Raw genomic sequence first — 19,571 nt, 5'->3', positions numbered from 1 at the left:
ATTAAAATTCAATTCATAGTCAAAATTTTGGCTATTTTTCCAAATTTTCCTGGGCGCTTTGCTTATGCATATCAACATCTTAATTTTAATGTCATATGTGTTAATTCCTTCATAACTGTTAGTCATTATTTTGATGTGAATCATTAAGCCTTATATCTCCAGAATATAAACCATTTGATCAGAGTTGATCAAGTGATCCTCTTCTTTGAACCACTCATCCATGTATGAAGCTTCTCAGGAATACTAACTCTCCAATTCTCTCCTCTGTCGTCGTATGGATCTCTCATTCTTTCAAGTGTTGCTACGTCATTCAATGGTTTTGGACCAATGGAAAAATCGAGTTGTTCACCTAACTGGAGTAGCAAGTGTACGCTTTCAAGGTTGTTGTATCCCGGAGAGTATGACATCATAACTTGCAACACCAAGAGTCTCGGAGAGGCGAAATTCACTTTTAAGAACAGTGACCTTACACGCCTCAACTTTAGATTTTGTTCTAATTAAGCATGAAGAGCGTTTTCTACCCTACAAAAGCATTTCATTGTTGCTTCATTATTTTATATGATTTACCATGTCAACCTAAATTATCATTTATTAATATTTATCTTGTGTGAACTTTACCAAAAGTAGCATCTACTCGCCAAATATTTCCAACAAGAAGTGCACGATTTAGTCAAAAGAGAGCAAAATATGGACTTAGTCTCTGAGAATAATTATAGTGAAAGTAACACATTCCAGTTTACAGCTTTACTTTGGTTGAAATGATTTAAGTGGGCCCACATATATGAACGTTGTCACGATTGGCTAGAGCGGATATGCTTCTGCAAAACAGATCACATTGAAAGGAAACCGAAACAAGAGCTGAATGCAATGATGTTACTAACTACTTGAGTTCTTGCGGAAAGAGACGATGAAATTTGTTGCAATGGCATTATGTATTTTTATTTGGTGAATAGCAGAACTGATGTCGTCTTTAACTCTCTTGTTTTCTCAATTTAAAAACGCACTCGTATGCTTCATCTTTCTTCTGATCCATCGATGTCAGTTTCTTCTTCAAGCATTCTATATCTCTTTCAATGACCTTCAATTTTCTCCCAGCTCTCTTTATATTCTGCCCGCGCCGCAGGGCCACCAGTGATTTCGTTAATTCATCCATCTCCTTGCCAGTTACCTGCAATATTTGTGTCAAGAAATTAAATCAAATGAGCTAGAAAAATAAAAACAAAAATCAATTTTTCCAATTCTTTTTTAGTTAGAATTATGTATGTTACTCTGATTTGTTCTTGTAACGCTTTTTTTTAACTCAACGAATCCCAAATCTTTCCCTTGGCATTGGCAATAGAATAGGCAGCAGCATTAGCATCATAACTTGTATGATCAGCAATGGCTTCACCATCCCATTGCCTTTGAAATATAATTCCCGGTCTTGCGCTTCGCCATTTGAGTTCTTGGATTTGTCTTAGGAGGCCTTCAACTACATTCCTCGGGTTTATCACCATAAAATACTCGTCGAGGCGCAAGTGCCAAGTCTGTTTCAATATTCCAAACCATAAAACGAGATCCAAATTAGATTAAAAAAACCACAGCGTATAGTTGACTAATCTAGGAGAAATTAAAATTTCTTACATCTATGTAAGGCGGAAAATAACGATTTTTTCCCAATGGTGAAACTGAATCAACCACCTCCTTCTGCCTCGCATTGATCTCTTTCAAAAGCTGTTTTTCCTCCGCCAAACTGTTTGTTTCATGTACCATCCGGAAATTCATTTTCTGCAGAATACATTATCACATTTCGAACAAACTCAAAAAGGCTATATAATCAAGAAACATTTACATACCGACGTATGTGCATACATAATAAGTAAAACTCTTACATGTTTAGCTATCTCTTCTCGTGGCAAGAAAAGCTTCATTGGATTTCCTTGATGAGCTCTGTTTGCGAAATGAAGCAAAAATAGTTGCAGTATATTCATTTTCTCCCTCGTCGTGGCCAAACAGAATTTGAGTCTCCGTTCATGCTTATTCGGTTCTTTCAACCGATTCCTATCACACTGTTAATACATAAATTTCAAAAAAAATACAACATGGTTTAATTCATGATCATATCTGATGAATGAATTAGGAAATGCAGTCAAACAAATTCATGCAGATTGCAGACGTACCGTCTTTTTCGTTAAAGCTTTATCCAGCTCAAATTTATCTCGACTAGTCTTTGCAGCCAGCTTCTGAGCATGTTTAATTCTGGCGTTTAAGTTTGGCTCTCCTGAGCCCTGATTTCGATTTCCATGCAAGTGATCTTCGCCTTCTTCGCTTTCAAGTTCCGGCGCTATTTGTATAGAATTCGCTTTCAGTTGTGCCATAGTGTTGTCGTTTCCGGATGTTGAGGTATTCAGGTACTGCAGATGATTGAGCCAGAGACAATTTGACTGGGAAAGTAATCTGACCTCGCAAGGAGATGCTAAGCTGTCCTATTAATATATAGCCAAATTTACTTGCACCCCACACAAAGTAATTTAGTCACTATGTAAAATCTCACGTGTTTGACAACAAGCTATCATAGGATTGCTTGGACAATTAAGTAACTTGGCATACAAGTCATTTAATGTGCAAGGAGTCAAAAAGCCCCAAATAGAGTAAGATTATGGAGTCTTAACTATATGCAACTAATTTCTAGGAACTCTTATCAAGTAAATACGAAGAAGACTTTTTAGCCAAAATGGTTTCTGAGATTAACACAATTGGTTTGAGCTTGTCCACCGTCAATCATTTTGATCATTTCGTAAAAAAATCTCTGTTAAATAAGGACCGAAATAACAAAAATACTCTTAATTTAGTAAACACTAGACCAAAATGATTTGTCCATTAAACAATTCCAATTGATCTGTAACCCTAATTACATGTTGATGCTTAAGTATGTACTCTTACATATTAAACAATTCCAATTCAATAATTTCCTTTTTTGCCTTGGGTGGCATTGAAAACCATTGAAAAAAAAGAGCGGAATATGGTCAGAGTCTCTGAAATTAGTTCAAGTGAAAGTAATGCATTCTCTTAGTTGCAGTTTCAAATGGTAGAGTTAGGAGTTATTATTTTGGTTTAAAGAAATGGTTTGACCAGGCGCATCCAGCCATTCAGGCCATGCGGGATCAGATACCAGCTGATCGACTGGCACATAGTACTGCTTGCTTGGCAGTATCAATCTGACCTAGTTTTTGCGGGTCGATTAGCTGTATTTAATCCCGCAAAACAAAGTTGCGCTTTTGAAAGATTTTTATGGAGCCCTTCCAAGGAGTTCAGATTATATCTTCTTTAAACCAATGATGCCCCTGCCACTGTGAATCATTGTGCATAAATGCCAGCCAATGGTCTAGTTGTTCAATTGCAGGAGTATTAACCATTTCCAAAAGAAATCAAACTGGCGAGGAGAAATCAAACATGAGAGCTCGAGTGTAACGATGTTTTTAACTACTCAAACTACAAGCCACTTGCGGACAGAGAGGAGGTGATGGAAACAGTTGCAATGACATTATATTATGGTAGGGGAGGGGAGGTTACAAGCATATGGGCTGGCAGAAATTCCAGAGCCAAAACTTCATAGGTTGGTCCTGCTACATATTAAAATCATCTCAACCACAGAACTACTTGGCCTTGCATAAGGAGTCAACCAACTCAACGGCTACAAATCATTCACGACAGAGATGATCACATAAGCCAAGTGGCTTGATGGATATGAAAACCAAAAGATGATAACAAAACCCATAAATAGGTGAGAATCTTGCCTACAACCAGCGATATAACCTCCTATTATTGTTATACTCATCATGTGACATGGTTACGTCTTTTTCTATAAACAGCCATGGATGACAATTCGAGCCCTTTTGCATTGCTTCTCTAAAAAACACTTATGCTCGTAAGTGCTTATAATAAAAGTACTTTTGATTATTAACACGTTAAATTCTCAATTAAAATAAGCACTTGAAAATGCTCCCACAAGAAGCATTTGGTCGGTAGACATAAGCGCCTCTAAGTTTGCTGCCAGATGCAATCAAAAGCGGTTACATACCTATCAATAAGTGCTTCTAAGTTTTTTGCCAAATGCAATCAAAAGCGTTTTCACTTGTAAAAAAGCGCTTTTTGCCCTTCCAAAAAGAATTCCTAACAGAATCTTAGTAACCAAGCAAGATTATTGCTTACAATGAAAATTAAAGCACCTCTCATATATGCAGGTCGCAAATTAAAGCACGCTACAAAAAGGTTAAATATGAAAAGGTAAGGGAAAAATTAGAGCATCCAGATTTATATAGTATAGATAAAACCTAACACCAGAACAGAGAATCAAAATCTTGAACCATTTTGAAGGTGAGATGTATCAATATCTACAAACAAATAGTTTTTGTGTACGCCGACAAATCGATATCAGCGTACCTCAAAGCGCATAACTTTTAACAAGAACAATATGGATAATCACAAAAGGTGACAAATTGATTCAAAACCAGAAACAATACACTCCAATTTACAATTCAGTTCAATTTATTAATTTGCAGCAAACTCAAATCATGATTTTTTTTTTATACGATCACAACCATAAACTCCATTTCAAAGACACAAAATTCAAGACTTTCTTTCCTCTCAAGACTTACAAATAAGAATAATTACAGAACAAAAACTAAATATTACCCACCAAAAAGCACTTATTAATCACTTTTTACTCACGACCAGCTATAAAGCACTTGGGTGTACTTATCTTTAAGCCACCTGAAGCTTTTCCTGAACGAGCCCTTCATCTTCCCCTCCACAGAGTACATCTTGTAGCTCGCAACCCTCTTCTTCCTCTGCAACTCCGGATCAGCCAGGACCCCCCAATTGGAAGACGACCCAGAAATGCTTTTCCCTTTTTTCAGCTTAATCTCCCTGTTATTATAGTTATAATTCTGATTAGCCATCTGGGTTTGTGCATATGAAACGCTGTAGCTCCTCAGCTCATTGGAGGAAGTGGGGCGTGGCGGCCTCGTTGGGTGTCCATAGTAGCTTCCCACCTGCATATTATTCCCGCCGCCGCCGTACGACGACCTTGATCTGCTGTAGTCTTCTTCCATGGGGGCAGAGAGAGCTTTCAGACCGTTTGGTGGGCTTGGATTCTAACAGAGGAGCAAGAAGAAGAAGAAAAGTAAGAGGAGAAAACTAAAGAGATATTTTGTTTGGGTTTCATTTTTTAAGGTTTTTTTTTTTTTTTTTTGTAATAGCTGACCTTATGAGTGATTTTAGATGGCGTGTTTCGCGGGGAATCAGGTTGTCGTGTCTACGATGCTGTTTGTTAGTATTATTTTCCAGCATCGACCAAGAAAAAGCTGAATTCTATTCAATGCATAAAAGAATAAAGGAATACAAATTTTAGGTCTTCTATATGGAATAATGAAAGAAGACTTTTAAACTAAAATAGGTTTCGAGATTTATATAATTTTTCACTTTGTTTTTTAAGATTTAACTTTTTGAGTTTGTTTACCGTTAATTATTTTAGACACTTTTTTGAAAAAATTCCATTAAAAAAAGGTGAAAATGAAAAAAAATACTCTTAATTTTTATCAAAGCATTTTGGCTCATTGTTTCGTAAGAGTATTTTTATCATTGTAATCCTTAGTAACAGAGATTTTCATGTTGGAAAAAAAAAAAAAAAAACTAAGATTTTCATGAAACGATCAAATTGATTCACAGTGGATAAACTTAGGGATCACATCTATCGATTTCAAATCTCAGAGACCAAAATAAGGAGTTATGCCAATTTCAGGAACCAATTTGTCTAAAATGATATAAAATACAAATTTTAGGCCTTCTATATAAGAGTAACTTATATTGAATGGGTTCACCGTTACGTGGTGTCTTAATCTAATAATATCTTGCCATGCGGAGAAAAACTTGCATTTGGCAATGTATTATTGGATATAGGACATCATGTAGCGGTGAACCTCTTCCATGTAAATTCTTACCCTTTTATATGTGCTATAAAGAAGCAATTTTGGCCTTGTTTGGCAAAACCATTTTATGAATCCAAATGTTATTTCACATTTGAATATGTTTTGGCAAGAAGCAATTTCAAAGAAAATATACACAAATAAAATAGTTAGGAACTTTTAATCAAAAATAGAATTTTGAGGAACGCTAAACATACAATAATGTGATGTTTGCTTATATGGAATGAAAGAAATCATGAATCCGAGAAGAGAGAAGGAATATGTATGCATCAAGTTGCCTCTCTAATTGATTTCATTCATGAGTTTTTTTTCAGATATCCAATTACTTATTTTAATCCGGAGCCCATATTTTATTAAAATTTCATGTGTTGGTAAATACAAATGAATCACTTATCATGTTCATCATGGGTCGGTAAAACCCATTTTGTGTAAGCCCCACTTCACCTAGGAAGGTAATCATCAAAGTGGTCACTAAACAATTATACAAATAGCTACACTTTGTTGTAAGAGTTGGTTGTCAACAATTATTGTTATGAGGGAGTCTCATCTTTATTCTTTTTGTTCTTTTTTTTAAGGACTTTCAACCAAAAAAAAGAACGTTATTCTTCTTTTTCTTCGACTATATTGAGAAGTTGATCCCAATCAGTGCATCCCCTTTTATGTTTGGGGTCATTTTGCTCCATCACTATTTGAATTTCCGATATTATAGACGCGTAGAGATATCAGATATATGTATATATTCTCAGTCGTAAATAAGAATCTCTCTTTACCGTTTTTCTATTCACTCTTTCACAACAGAAACAAAATTCTCAAAAGTCAAAATTGCATCAATCTTCAGCGCACTCAAGCGAGAAGCTTCCGTGACTCCAACGTTATATTTTATCTCAAAAACCAAACTTTGAACACTTCAATCCTAACATAGTTTAATGGTGCAAAACTTCTGACCTACTAAAATTATAAAAAGACGCAACAAAACTTCGACCAAAAATTTCCAGTCGCTTTTTCCGCCCCTGAAACGGGAATTCCCCTGTTCCAAGTAAACAATGTTAAACAATCGCCCCTAGGAAAAAGATGAATACGGCTTCGAAAATTCGATGGCAATTCACCAAAACAATGCAAAACCTTATTCAGAGCAGATCAGCAACATTTGCCGGCAGCTCCTCAATGACAACGTTATAAAACTTCTGGATATCATACAACGTCCTGTCGTCGTCCTTGGTGACAAAATTGATGGCAACACCCTTCCTCCCAAACCGTCCACTACGACCAATACGATGGAGGTAGTTCTCCGGTTGTGTTGGAAGGTCGTAATTAATCACAAGAGAGACCTGTTGGACGTCAATACCACGGGCCAACAGATCAGTGGTTATGAGCACACGAGAAGAACCAGACCGAAACTCTCTCATGATGATATCCCTCGTGTTTTGGTCCATGTCTCCGTGGGTGGCAGAAACTGTGTGATCACGACTGCGCATCTTGTCTGTTAACCAATCAACTTTGCGCCTGGTGTTCGCAAAGATGACACTCTGTGTAATTGCCAAGGTCTCATAAAGATCACAAAGTGTCTCGAGTTTCCAATCCTCTTTCTCAACATTGACATGAAACTGCTTGATACCTTCAAGGGTGAGCTCGTCACGTTTCACCAAAATCCTTACAGGTTTGTTCAAGAACTTCCTAGTGATATCAAGGGCCTCCGGTGGCATTGTGGCGGAGAAAACTCCGACCTGAATTTTCGGTGGTAGCAGCTGGAAAATGTCATAGATCTGAAAATATGAAATGGGATTGTTAGTACAATACACCACTTAACCAAAATAGCACGCGAAATTGAAACATCACCAAACTCATTATTTGTAGCAAGAAGTATCGGCACACAGAAGAAACAGAGAATACAAATGAAGAAGAAATTAAGGACCTGATCCTTGAAACCTCGTGAAAGCATTTCATCTGCTTCATCTAAAACAAACATCTTAATGTAATCACAACAAAGAGACTGCCTTCGTAGCATGTCAAAAACACGACCAGGAGTGCCAACAACGACATGGACTCCACTGGAGAGAATGCGTTGATCTTCACGAACACTGGTCCCACCAACACAAGCATGGACCTTGACACCAAGATAGTCACCCAGTGCTCTCGTAACCTTTTCAATCTGTTGAGCAAGCTCTCGTGTGGGTGCAAGAACCAATGCTTGGCAATCAAGTAAGCCATAATCAAGCTGCTGCAAAATCCCAGAGCAGAAAGTCGCTGTTTTTCCAGTTCCAGATTGTGCCTGCTGAATCACATCAAGTCCCTTGCTGAAAGGAACAATTCCCCTTTGTTGAATTGCAGAGGGCTTCTCAAAACCTTGAATAAAAGTTTAAATCATATATCAGCTTTCCATTTTACCACAGGGATGACTTACATTCGTAGTATATCATACCAACAAACATGCATATGCATGTGTGTGTGTGTAAATCAAGAAGAGGCAGTGTTACATGGTAAAGGATTTTACTTCAAGCGAAGGTCACACCCCACACTTCTCGCGTAAACAGTCTTACAAGTTGCAACCTAAAATATTACTCCCACCCACCATTTTCTGTCATCTAAAACACACACACTCACACACAAAACAACATTGTCCGAAAACCTCAATACGCTCTATTGATGAAAAATGGATTTATAAGCTTCTATCTTCCTAAAATGTTGATAAACGAAAATCATCTGATCAAGTATAACTACCCAAAAAAAATTCCCATCAACAAATTTCAGAAACTCTTAACTTCCAGAGAACAAAATTTGTAGCATTGTTTGATTTACCATATGCATAGATGCCTCGAAGAAGGTTCTCCTGCAATCCCATAGCGTCAAAGCTGTCATGAACCTCATCGTACGATGTGAAGAAGTCTTTCCCATCAGCTCCAAGTCTACTCTCATCAATCCAGTAAACCAAGAATAAATCTTTATCGTTGGCAACACAAATTATGCACCACATTCAAAATATGGAATACGAAAATAAAAAAAAGTATGAGAGTAAGAGAGCGAGCGGACAAAATAAAACTTACAACTCACTCATTTTTGCATCATACGGATGAGTATCAAATTGGGATGCTTCCGGTGCCACAGCAGCCATAACTGAAAATATCAACCCCAAGACATCACGCTTACAAACGTAACTCACTTTATCGCAATAATCTGAGCTTACACAGTTATCACATTCAAATGATCCCGGACTTCAAAATTGAAAGGTGCATTCTTTCTCCAAAATCAAACCCGTTATACAGGAACCTTCATTTTTTATGATAATTTTTTCTAGGAATCTTGAAAATCCAAATTCAATATCAACGGGACAATCAGATAGATTAATTCAATAAATTTTAAAAAAAAATGGTTATCTAAAACCGCAACGTAAATCAGTTCATACAGTTTCTCTCAAAGTTTCCATCTTTTGGCGCATAAAAAGTAATCCAAATCAGTAGCAATTACTCACCGATATATAATTGATCTAACCACAACGAATGAACAAATTATATGCAAAAGGATCGAGAAATTCAACGAGAGCATAATTAAATTAGTTCCTAAAAGGAATTAAATAAATAAAAACAGAGCGAACCTGATAGCAGTTGGGAGTTGGACAAAGTGATGCGTTTTAATGACGGGATTGTGGATTGAATCAGGGTTAGGGTTTTCCCAAACTCCTCGGATCTCTGTATGTGTAATATTGGTTGGAGGAGTTGAGGAGGAACGCAGCAATGCAGAAGAAGATGACTAGAGAAGTTGAAAGAGCTGTACGTGAAGATTATGGGATAGGGAAATTATGTGATGGATCTTCGATGGATTAATATTTTAATTTTCCGGTTTTACCCTTGTAATTTTGTTTTTATTTCAAATTTTCAATTCAATCCCCACCCATCCACTCTACTAGGAGCTGGTTGGGCATTGCTGAAGTTATTTGTGTTTGGCCAATGAAAAAAAAAATAAAAATAAAAAAGTGTTTTTGTCAAAATCATGGATACAAAATAGCAAAAAGCAGTAGCAGTTCTACCCCTGCTTTTTTACACAACACAGCAACCCTATACTAATAGTTTAACATGCAAAAGCTATCATTGTTAATAAAAAAATGTTACTTGCATGAAATCATATTGATAACAAACAGATTAACATGCGTCATATATATAACGACTAAGAACTTTTAAATCTATTCATCCAAAAAAAAAAAAAAACTTTCACCTGTAATGTTCCACTTTGCTAATATTTTCTTTCTTAAACTTCATTGTTTTTCTTTTAATACAAACAATATTTTTCTTTAAACTAGTTTGTGGGATGGGATTTTAAACTCAGATACATAGGGAATCACATCTTTATATAGCTAGTATAATTACACTTACGATGTTACATAATTAAAAAAACTTAAAGGAAATAATTCAAATACATCTTCAACTCCAACATTTGCAGAGATGATCTCCCCCTCATTCTCTCTCACAACAACTGATGGTATGTTGCTCATTCTCTCGACTCCCCCATAATTTGAATCTCATTACCACCTTTATCTTTAAGGGAGTCGAGGATATGGCCAACAAAATTAATGTTTGATGGCCATATATAGAGTCGTACCTTTTCCTTACAGAGGAAGGAGGTGCTACTAAACTCATCGTATTTGTGTGTATTGGGCTTGAATTTGATAGTTGTTGAAAAACAAAACATAGCTATTGGGTCCTAATTAGGAAACCGGGCTGAAGAGAAGTGCAAGGTGAAAGCCTCGTTTTCCAGTCGTGCAAATGACTTGATTTCCTGATTATTTGTTTCTGGTCCAAATGTTCATAAAACTATTTTTTGTTTTGTTTTTAAGGTAACAGTAGTGTTATAAAGTGGGGCTTGTACTACCACTATTTAATTAATTATTGAACTCGTTTAAATGAATCGAACATGAGACTTTTCACTTTTAAATAAACAAGATAATCACTAGACTTTCTACTAGTATCTGTCAAAAAAATAGTTCCACGTCTAAGACGACAGAAACCTTTTGTGATAAAGTGGAAATTCCCAATAAAAATGATACTTATTAGAATTAGGTACCTGATTTTATGTCAGGTCAGTTGTGAAATATCTCGTTTATTAAACCTCGTGTTGTTCAGGTCATTGGATGCAAATTCTGCGACCAATCAGTAGGGTTAATAAGGGGGCCATTGGCCAAGTATACGAAATGTTAACATAATATTAGAGTGAGTTGATTGATCAATTGGGCCAACTAGGTCTACCTTGTCTTTGCCTAAATAACCTTGTTTAATGCTGTGTTTTGCTTTCGTTCTTTAAGATCGATGTGAAAGTAGTTACACATGTGGCCCATAATGAAGCGGTTCCACATTAAGGGGCGAGGTAGAATACAAGAATCTCATATAGGAAAATTGAAAGTTTTAAATGTGGACTAATTCATGTGGTTTCACTTCAAATATCATCGAGTTCTTTTGAAATAGAATCTCACACCTAATGTGTTATGCATGTATGTAAGATGCAAGTTAAGAAGCAATGCGTGTTGACTAATTAAGATTATATTCCACTTAATGGATCCTGACTAATACCATTATACTCTACTCATTATTGCTTAAACTAAGACTAAATATAATTGGGTATCAAACTCTCTGTCGCCCTTATGAATAGAAACTAAGACTAGCTCGGTGCCGTTGTACTAGTAGCAGTATGTGATTAACATCTAAACTGCCTTTGATTTATATCGCCAGTGATCACCGGATCAGAGGCCTTCATGTTATCATCTTCTTCCCACACGCAGTCCTCGATGTAATCTGCCAAAACAGACAAATGCAGTTAACAAAAGAACGAGAAAATGCAATATATGCAGCTTTTATTTCTGTTGCGCTGTTCATAATCGTTGTGGATCAGATAAGTGATCAGGGCATATATGCCACCGGCCGCCTCCCTTATCGACCAATGCATGTATATTGCTGGGGTAGGGAGCACGTGATCATGCACATACCTCTCTGATTCAGTTCACCGTTCACATGGTTTCCTTGTTTGCAGAAATCTCTGCTGGCAAATCCATTGGTGCGAACTGATCAAGGATATTGTGGCTTATACATGAGAGATTTTTTTAAGTACCCTATATTTAAAAAGGGCATTTCACTGGCCATTATAAAAGTGGATGAAATAACATATTTATTTGTATTCCTCCACTTATTTTATGACACATAGAATAACCGTTTAAATACCGGATATTTTGAAAAATTTCTCCTTATACTGCTAGGAAATTAATTAATTTACATTACTTGTAATTATTGTTATAATACAATAGAAGTATGAGATCGATAATACTTATGACTTAAGGGATAAGTGAATAAGTGCAATATTTTCTTATGGGTAGTACTATTCATATACCTATTTTTACTTCTCACACACTCATGTCAATTTTAAACTGTCGGATCAAATGAATTGAAGAATATCAATGACTAAAAATTAGAAAAATTAAGTTGTGAAAGGTAAAAATAAGTGTGAGTAACTCTTTTTTCTTTTATTTTATTTATTTATCTTCATACAAGTAAGTCTTCTCTATATAGAGCATCAGATTTCCGTGAATTGATTTGTTGGATTGATATATAGACGTTTATCCCCCAACTTTGTTTGGAATAGATGGGACATCGTGGGGCCAGAATTAGCATGAATTCAAATACAGCAGCACCAACAAAAAGCAAGTGTTTCTGTGTTTTTCTTCCTCAAGCACAACTAATAAAGCCAAAAGTTGGGTTATCAGTCCGTTGAAACTCCACCCCGACCACACATTATTGACACGTGCCAGTGGACCGCAAAGATTCTCATATAATCCAACACAATCTAACTAAATTGATTAATCGCAGAACACTAATAGCTAGCATGCTTACTCAATTGATTCTCATATCATATGCACCCTTGTAATGAGCTTTAATAAAGCCATTACTAGAAGGCATGTTAGGCATATAAAGGTAGGTAATTTCTATACATCCACGATATTCTAAACTAATTTATTTAAATTATACATAACGAAATTCAAACTTAAGTGTAAATACGGACTCATGCTTTTTTAGTCATATTAAACTCATGTATACATTACTAGGCAGTTACTAGGATCACTCAAACTCACAAAATTATATTATATTTAAAAATGTGTCCGTGTTTTATTTAATCATATATGTTATGTTACATGACATTATTCCTTGGCGTGTTATCGAAATACCAAAGTGTATTTATGTGATTATTTGGTGCACAAATTTAATGACCCTAACTTACATTATTGGATCCCGTTGCATTCTGGTGTGAGTTTAATCCCCACCAGTCCTCCACTTCACTAACATGTAACAATTTAACCTATTAACACAATAATTTGTATAAAAAACACATTATTGGAGGATAAAATTTGGTTGGTGGCCTTCAACTAACAAGTAGCTAGCTAAACCCTAGCATGCCACATGTCAGTGGCATGCACCCTGATAAAACATCGAGATGAGCTCCACACCCGTTTTGGTTGCTGCCGAAAGTGGAAAAGGATAAAATGAAAGCATGCTGCTGCTGGTCCAAAGGCTCCAAGGGTCTCTCGCCTGCCATTAGGGTTACCACTTACCACCAAAAAGTGTTCCATGGAGCATGGACCATGGACTGTAGTATATCTACTATATACAAGAGAGAGGATCCTCGGATCCTTTTTGTGAGGATTCCGGGGATCCTCCAATCACATTCGTTCATCGTACATCGTGCAGCCAGTTTTTGTCAGGTAATGTTTATGTTCAATTTTAAATAAAAAAATTTACAATAATTTCTAACCACACGATGTACGATGAATAGATGTGATTGAAGGATCCTGGTATATATAAACCACAATGGCAAGAGAAGATGCTTTATCATCATGATTGGCAATACAAGTGGTGACTTTCGGAATAATATTATATTTCAGCTAGGGCTGTTGAAACATGCATGCAATGTATGTAAGCACTTCCCTCATTTCCCACTCCGAAAAGGGTAAGTCTTAGGCCATACAAAATGCATGCCCACTTCCATAATGGGTATATTTTCTTCCTACCCTACCATTTATCATCATTCCCTGTTACTTGGTAAGCTACATAGCCAGCAATACATCATCGATTCACATGTAATAACGATTAAGATAAGACTTGTAAATGAATGTATTGACAAATTTAACTAACACTCCAAAGAAATCACCACACACTCCTTTCTTATAAGAGCACAAGAGAAAGATGATATTTACAATCACTACACACTCGCTCCTGTCTTGCAGTGATGCTGATAGCAGTGTGTAGATAAAGCAAATGGGTGTTAAATGTTGAGCCATTTCTTTGTTGCAGAAAGCACAAATCGATCAAGGAGTAAAAGTGAAATCATAGCTTTACTTTTTTTTGGTAAAAAAAAATAATGGCCTCCCTTAATTTGATTAATATTTGTTCAAAATCGTATTGGAGTCCTTTGAGGACCTGAGATGCCATTTTGGAGTGATTGAATCTTTAAACATCTTGGAATTGTCTAGTCAAAGTTTCAGTATATCTGGGTTTTTTATACTTTAATTTTTAGGGTTTCAAGCTTTGGTCCTCCCGATTGTTTGCAAAATCCCTTCAAAGAAAGGAAAAGTTTCCCAACTCACTTGAAAACTGTAATCCTGTTATTGCTCTGTCGAAGATGACCTATCTAGTTTGTTAGCAGGACGGGGAAAAAGAAACGAGAAAGCTTTTCCGTGAAACAGAACTCACGGCCATGAGTTTGTTCTTAATCGGGTGTACTTTATGATAAGTTATTAAGAATTTCAACCCATTTGATTAATCCGACAATTGCGATAAATTTGTCCCTAACATCTCCTCTCCAGAAACGATCCTTAGTTGAACATGACTGCATTTCATGAAGCACCAAAATCTCTTGAATCTAGTTTTACCCTGCTAGATTATCACAATTTAATCTAAATGGGCTGCATAGACTTTCAGTTACGCATACAAATTTTACTTTATGCAAGTATCAAATCTAATCACATACTATACATTTCATTAGGGAATGTAACAAAGGCATGACGTCCCACAAACCACCCATCTTTGCACTGATAGGTCGCTTAGAGAGACTTGTGACATTGCCCTTGTCCTTGATATATTCCTTCTTTTGCATTTTCTTAGTTAATTATTATTCCAACAATAAAAATTAATTAATTATTATAAAGCATATATACTTTAAACCGCTTTAGCGCCGATTTTTTATCCTTTTTTTTTTACGCCGGCTTGTGTGCAGTATGATCAAGAACAATGGATCTGTTGACCTATCATTGGCCAATTTGTGCGAAAGCAATTCTTCTTGTTCTTTTTCTTTTTCCAAAGGACTGGCCCTGCCACATTGCTTTATTAATTAAAGCTTAATTGTGATTTGCACTTAATTAGTTTATGATTTGATTAAGGAAGCATGGTGCTTTTGCATGTTCGACTTTGCAGATATATTTGTATCCCCGTGTTTTATTTGTGTCATGGATATTCAAGGCACTGTGCCCATTTCGGCCAATCCAGCTAGCAAATGGGGATGCTGCTGATATCTGCATATGATTTCAATGACAACAATGACTTAAGTATCATGTTTTAGTTACCAAAGATCCTAACAGCTTGGTCACTTTTTCATTTCCTAAGTTTCGTTCTTTTGAATAACCTATGTATTCATTGGGTTTCTTATAGAGAAAGTGCCACATTTTGTATTAATTTATGCATGTGAATATAGGAACCACTCATGCATGCATGGACTATTATCTTTGGCTCTCATCCTTCACATTTATGGACGGCTAAAAATCACTCATTCACATGAACGGTTACGACTAAAATTCACTCACTCACATGGACAGCTAATCACTCACACTATATTATTGGTGCAAATCTCTATTGACTCTAAAAAAGGTCCATACGCCATCATCGCACAATACAATTTATTGTAATAAACTCTTAAAATGTATGCATAAATTTGGTGCTAGGTTGGGACACAAAACAACAAGTACAAATTAAGTCCATAGAATATATTATTTAATATATGGAGGACAAGGCCAGAGGAGGAAAAGAGATAGGGCCTCATCCTTGATAGGAAGGGACGATCATAGATCAAAATAGAGGAGAAGAGCAGAGGATTGGAAGATTCATATGCCGTCGTCGCACAATACAATTTCTTGTAAATAAACTCTTAAATGTATGCATACATTTGGTGCTAGGTTGGGACACAAAACAACATGTCCAAATTAAGTCCATAGAATATATTATTTAATATGGAGGACAAGAGGCCAGAAGAGGAAAAGAAATAGGGCCTCGTCCTTGAAAGGAAGGGATTGTCACATATCAAAATAGGAGTAGGATTCTCTCCCTTCTTAATTATTCTCATCCCCTTCCATTCCCTCTTCTCACACATTGTTTTTTTTATCTTATTACCTCTATAAAAATTCACAAGATGCATCGGTGACAGTAACTGAATAAATGTATATGGTTGGGGTTTGAACATTGGGGATGGGAAGAGATAAAGTTCTAGACGACTTTATTTTTCCTTTCTCTTCGATCTGTGATTAAAAATTAAAATGGCATTAAAATAATGGACGATGACCAATAGAAGATGAACCCAGATTTATTCCATACGCGATGCAACTCCTGTTACTCCTCCTCTTCTCTTTTTTTCCTTCTATATAAAGCCCAAACAGGCCTTGCAATTTCTCATATGAAAGCAAAGCAAAGCAAAACAAGGGTAAGATATTAGGGTTCCCTCAGCGGTGAGGATCCGAGGGTGAGTAGAGTGATAGATTGGGGTTCCCTTCCCGGTGAGGTCGAATAGAGCGACCCTACAGATTAGGGTTTGAAACCCTCCAAAAAAAAAAAAAAAAAAGAAATGTTTCAATCTCAGATAAAATTTGGGGGGTTGGGGATAAACAGCTAGGGTTTTTTGGAGGCCTCTCTCTCTCTCTCTCTCTCTCTCTCTCTCTCTCTCTCTATGTGCTGCAATATTGAAGAGAAGGTTTTAAAGGGTAAAGGGCGGTGACAGAAGAGAGTGAGCACACATGGTATTTTCTTGCATGCTGGGTCCATGCTCGAAGCTTTGCGTGCTTACTCTCTATCTGTCGCTCCCACCTATCTCTCTCTCACTCTCTGAATCATGTTTGTTTTGTATATTTGCGTTTACAATTTTTCTTGAATTTTCTGCTTATAAATTTACTCCCAGAAAATAACTACTGATCAGACGGAGTCGATGGCGGATCTAGACTGGATCATTAATTGCATCATGTTGTCGTGGTCAAAGATTTATCGATTTCGACATGTCGGTCTCGAACTATGTAGGGTTTAGGGATTAGGGTTGCTTAGGGTTATTATTTTTATTTTTTATTTATTGCCATCGAAATCCCTTTATATTAGGCATTAAATTTGTTGCTGACTTCAAGTCCGTATTCAGAAGCAAAGAAAAATTATCCCCATTTGGTAGGCAGGTGAATTTTGTTCTCTCTTGTCATAATTGGTACAATAACATAAGGTTGAAAGCTGAAAATTTATCTTTATGGACACAAAAGCTCTGAAGTCTGACCTGACTTTCATTAACGAATTATGAACTGTATTCATCGTATTTCAGGCTTCCTTACATGGGTCAGAACAGTCGAGACATGACATCGATATGTCATATAAACCCTCAGATCTATGAGGTAAGTTTTTTTTTTTTTTTTTTTTTTTTTTCTCTTGATGCAGTAAATTTTGCAATGGTAGAGCTTGTTGGCCTAATTTGCAGCTAAATCTGGAATATTCTGGTGAAGTGAAGTTCTTTGGGAGAAGAATTTCCGTACTATACATATTGGTTGCCATGATAGCGGTGTATATGTGTCCGTCTTTCGTTGGCGTAACTTCTACCATCAGGTTGTTGATCGTGAAGAACCCTTTCCGCATGTAGCCCTTTCTTCCTTGGGGCAGGTCTTGTAGCTTGAAGCCATAGCTGTTCTTGCAAACAGGCACTGGAGATTTGAAAACCTAGCAGTTTCTAAGATTTATGTAATGCTATTGTGACAAATTAACTGTATTTATTGGAAACATATTCAATATTTCATTTATCCCAGACTGTTTTTGAAGTTTTCTTCCACTGATTATGTTGATTAACATCTGGAAAGATAATTTATGTAAAATAAAAACTCGAAGATGTTAGACAAATAGGAAAGTAGTTAGACTTAAATTATGATTGTACTCCTAACTTGTAGGAGGAATCCTTGCTAATCAAGGAATGTAATTGTATATGTACTTATTCACGTATCAATGAAATATACATTCAGCCATATACTCTTTTTCTATATGGTATACAGAGCAGGTTTAAAACCCTAGCTCTATTTTTCCCTTTTTTTTCTCAGCAGCCATATCTGTTGTTCACCATGGGGGACTCATCTTCCTCCGATGGCACCAACCCCTTTTACCTTCATCATTCAGACCATCGCAACCTTGTCATTGTCTCCAAAAAATTAAATGGTGATAACTACACATCCTGGTCCCGTGGTATGCAGATTTCCTTGAGTGCCAAGAACAAACTTGGCTTTATCACTGGAGATGTTCAGGAACCTTTTTCCTCCAACGATCCTGATGCTCATGCAACTTGGCATCGCTGCAATGACATAATTCTTTCTTGGATTCTTCATTCACTGGAACCTGACCTTGCAGAATCCGTGCTATTTTCCACCATTGCCAAGGAAGTGTGGGACGATCTTCGCGAACAGTTTTCTCAAAGCAACGCTCCTCGCATCTTCCAACTCAACCGTGAACTTGCTACAATTTCTCAAGGTTCATCTTCCGTCTCCGCCTATTTCACTTGTCTCAAAGCTCTCTGGGATGAACTTGCTTCATATAGTGACCGCTGCACATGTTCTTGTGGAACCAAGCATGAACGGCAACAACTTATGCAATTTCTCATGGGTCTCCACGAATCTTTTTTCTGCTGTTCGTGACCAAATCCTTTTGATGAATGATCGTTCTAGACCGGGGATTAGGAGGGATTGTTAACCACTTGGATTTGACTCAAAAACGTAAAATAACAATATGAAACACTATACTAGACTCAAAGAATGCAAAGCTAAACTTTAAAACACTAAGACAAACCAAAAGACTCAAAACAACACAAAACACACTCAAATCTGCCTAAAAACCACTTTCTGGGCAGATTTGAGCACAAACACAAATTTGGACGAAATTAAGTAATAACTTGACTCAAGAACGTAAAAACACAATATAAAACACTAAACTAACTCAAAGAATGTAAAACTAAACACTTAAAACATTAAAACAAACCAAAAGACTCAAACATCACCCAAAACACTCAAAACTGCCTTAAAATCACTTTCTGGGCAGTTTTGAGCACTTTGGTGAATCTGGACGAAATTGGGAAATAAAATGAATCAAAACACTTAAAAGCACAAACTAAATTGATTTCTAACTAAATTGGACATTAAAGTAAAGGGGGATTTAGATTTATACGAAAATTGAAATAACAAAACAAGTTAATAAACTAAACAGATTGTAAAACGAATTTGATGGAATGGAATGAATGGATGATAGAATGGCTAAGGGGTTCATCTCCATACATGTTATACTTGCATAATAAAATGATTTCCAATTG

General features: G+C 36.4%; 4 protein-coding genes across 4 annotated transcripts; 1 reads left to right on the top strand and 3 right to left on the bottom strand.

Annotated features, from left to right (window-relative positions):
* Window positions 1-708: 708 nt before the first annotated feature.
* LOC148695279 (uncharacterized) lies at window positions 709-4,321 on the bottom strand. Its single transcript, XM_088699056.1, has 5 exons — window positions 2,160-4,321; window positions 1,872-2,048; window positions 1,624-1,767; window positions 1,269-1,526; window positions 709-1,168 (listed from the first exon to the last, which is right to left on the bottom strand). The coding sequence occupies exons 1-4, from the start codon at window positions 2,355-2,357 to the stop codon at window positions 1,296-1,298; spliced, it is 750 nt and encodes a 249-aa protein (XP_088555182.1). The 5' UTR covers window positions 2,358-4,321; the 3' UTR covers window positions 709-1,168; window positions 1,269-1,295.
* Window positions 4,322-4,458: 137 nt separating this feature from the next.
* LOC137718135 (uncharacterized) lies at window positions 4,459-5,249 on the bottom strand. The gene has a single exon (XM_068457639.2). It carries the CDS (start codon window positions 5,091-5,093, stop codon window positions 4,707-4,709), a length of 387 nt encoding a protein of 128 aa, XP_068313740.2. The 5' UTR covers window positions 5,094-5,249; the 3' UTR covers window positions 4,459-4,706.
* A 1,578-nt stretch (window positions 5,250-6,827) lies between these two features.
* Window positions 6,828-13,901, bottom strand: LOC137718593 (eukaryotic initiation factor 4A-10-like). The gene is made up of 5 exons (XM_088699053.1): window positions 9,556-13,901; window positions 9,008-9,077; window positions 8,763-8,869; window positions 7,879-8,309; window positions 6,828-7,729 (listed from the first exon to the last, which is right to left on the bottom strand). The coding sequence occupies exons 2-5, from the start codon at window positions 9,073-9,075 to the stop codon at window positions 7,094-7,096; spliced, it is 1,242 nt and encodes a 413-aa protein (XP_088555179.1). The 5' UTR covers window positions 9,076-9,077; window positions 9,556-13,901; the 3' UTR covers window positions 6,828-7,093.
* A 4,435-nt stretch (window positions 13,902-18,336) lies between these two features.
* LOC148695278 (uncharacterized) lies at window positions 18,337-18,903 on the top strand. The gene has a single exon (XM_088698345.1). It carries the CDS (start codon window positions 18,337-18,339, stop codon window positions 18,901-18,903), a length of 567 nt encoding a protein of 188 aa, XP_088554471.1.
* Window positions 18,904-19,571: the final 668 nt, after the last annotated feature.

The sequence above is a fragment of the Pyrus communis genome, chromosome 8, assembly GCF_041283825.1.
Source record: "Pyrus communis isolate YQ-2024b chromosome 8, ASM4128382v1, whole genome shotgun sequence".
Classification (NCBI taxonomy): Eukaryota; Viridiplantae; Streptophyta; class Magnoliopsida; order Rosales; family Rosaceae; genus Pyrus; species Pyrus communis.
This window is presented reverse-complemented; position numbering and strand designations above follow the sequence as displayed.

Excerpts from the sequence above, each read along its gene's own strand:
- LOC148695278 (XM_088698345.1), top strand. The coding sequence starts at position 18,337 with ATGGGGGACTCATCTTCCTCCGATGGCACCAACCCCTTTTACCTTCAT.
- LOC137718135 (XM_068457639.2), bottom strand. The coding sequence starts at position 5,093 with ATGGAAGAAGACTACAGCAGATCAAGGTCGTCGTACGGCGGCGGCGGG.
- LOC137718593 (XM_088699053.1), bottom strand. The coding sequence starts at position 9,075 with ATGGCTGCTGTGGCACCGGAAGCATCCCAATTTGATACTCATCCGTAT. Across the intron at positions 8,870-9,007 it reads GATGCAAAAATGAGTGAGTT|ACTTGGAGCTGATGGGAAAG; the intron begins GTAAGTTTTATT and ends TGATGAGAGTAG. Across the intron at positions 8,310-8,762 it reads TCGAGGCATCTATGCATATG|GTTTTGAGAAGCCCTCTGCA; the intron begins GTAAATCAAACA and ends CTTTTATTCAAG.
- LOC148695279 (XM_088699056.1), bottom strand. The coding sequence starts at position 2,357 with ATGGCACAACTGAAAGCGAATTCTATACAAATAGCGCCGGAACTTGAA. Across the intron at positions 2,049-2,159 it reads AAGCTTTAACGAAAAAGACG|TGTGATAGGAATCGGTTGAA; the intron begins GTACGTCTGCAA and ends ATGTATTAACAG. Across the intron at positions 1,527-1,623 it reads ATTTTCCGCCTTACATAGAT|ACTTGGCACTTGCGCCTCGA; the intron begins GTAAGAAATTTT and ends ATATTGAAACAG.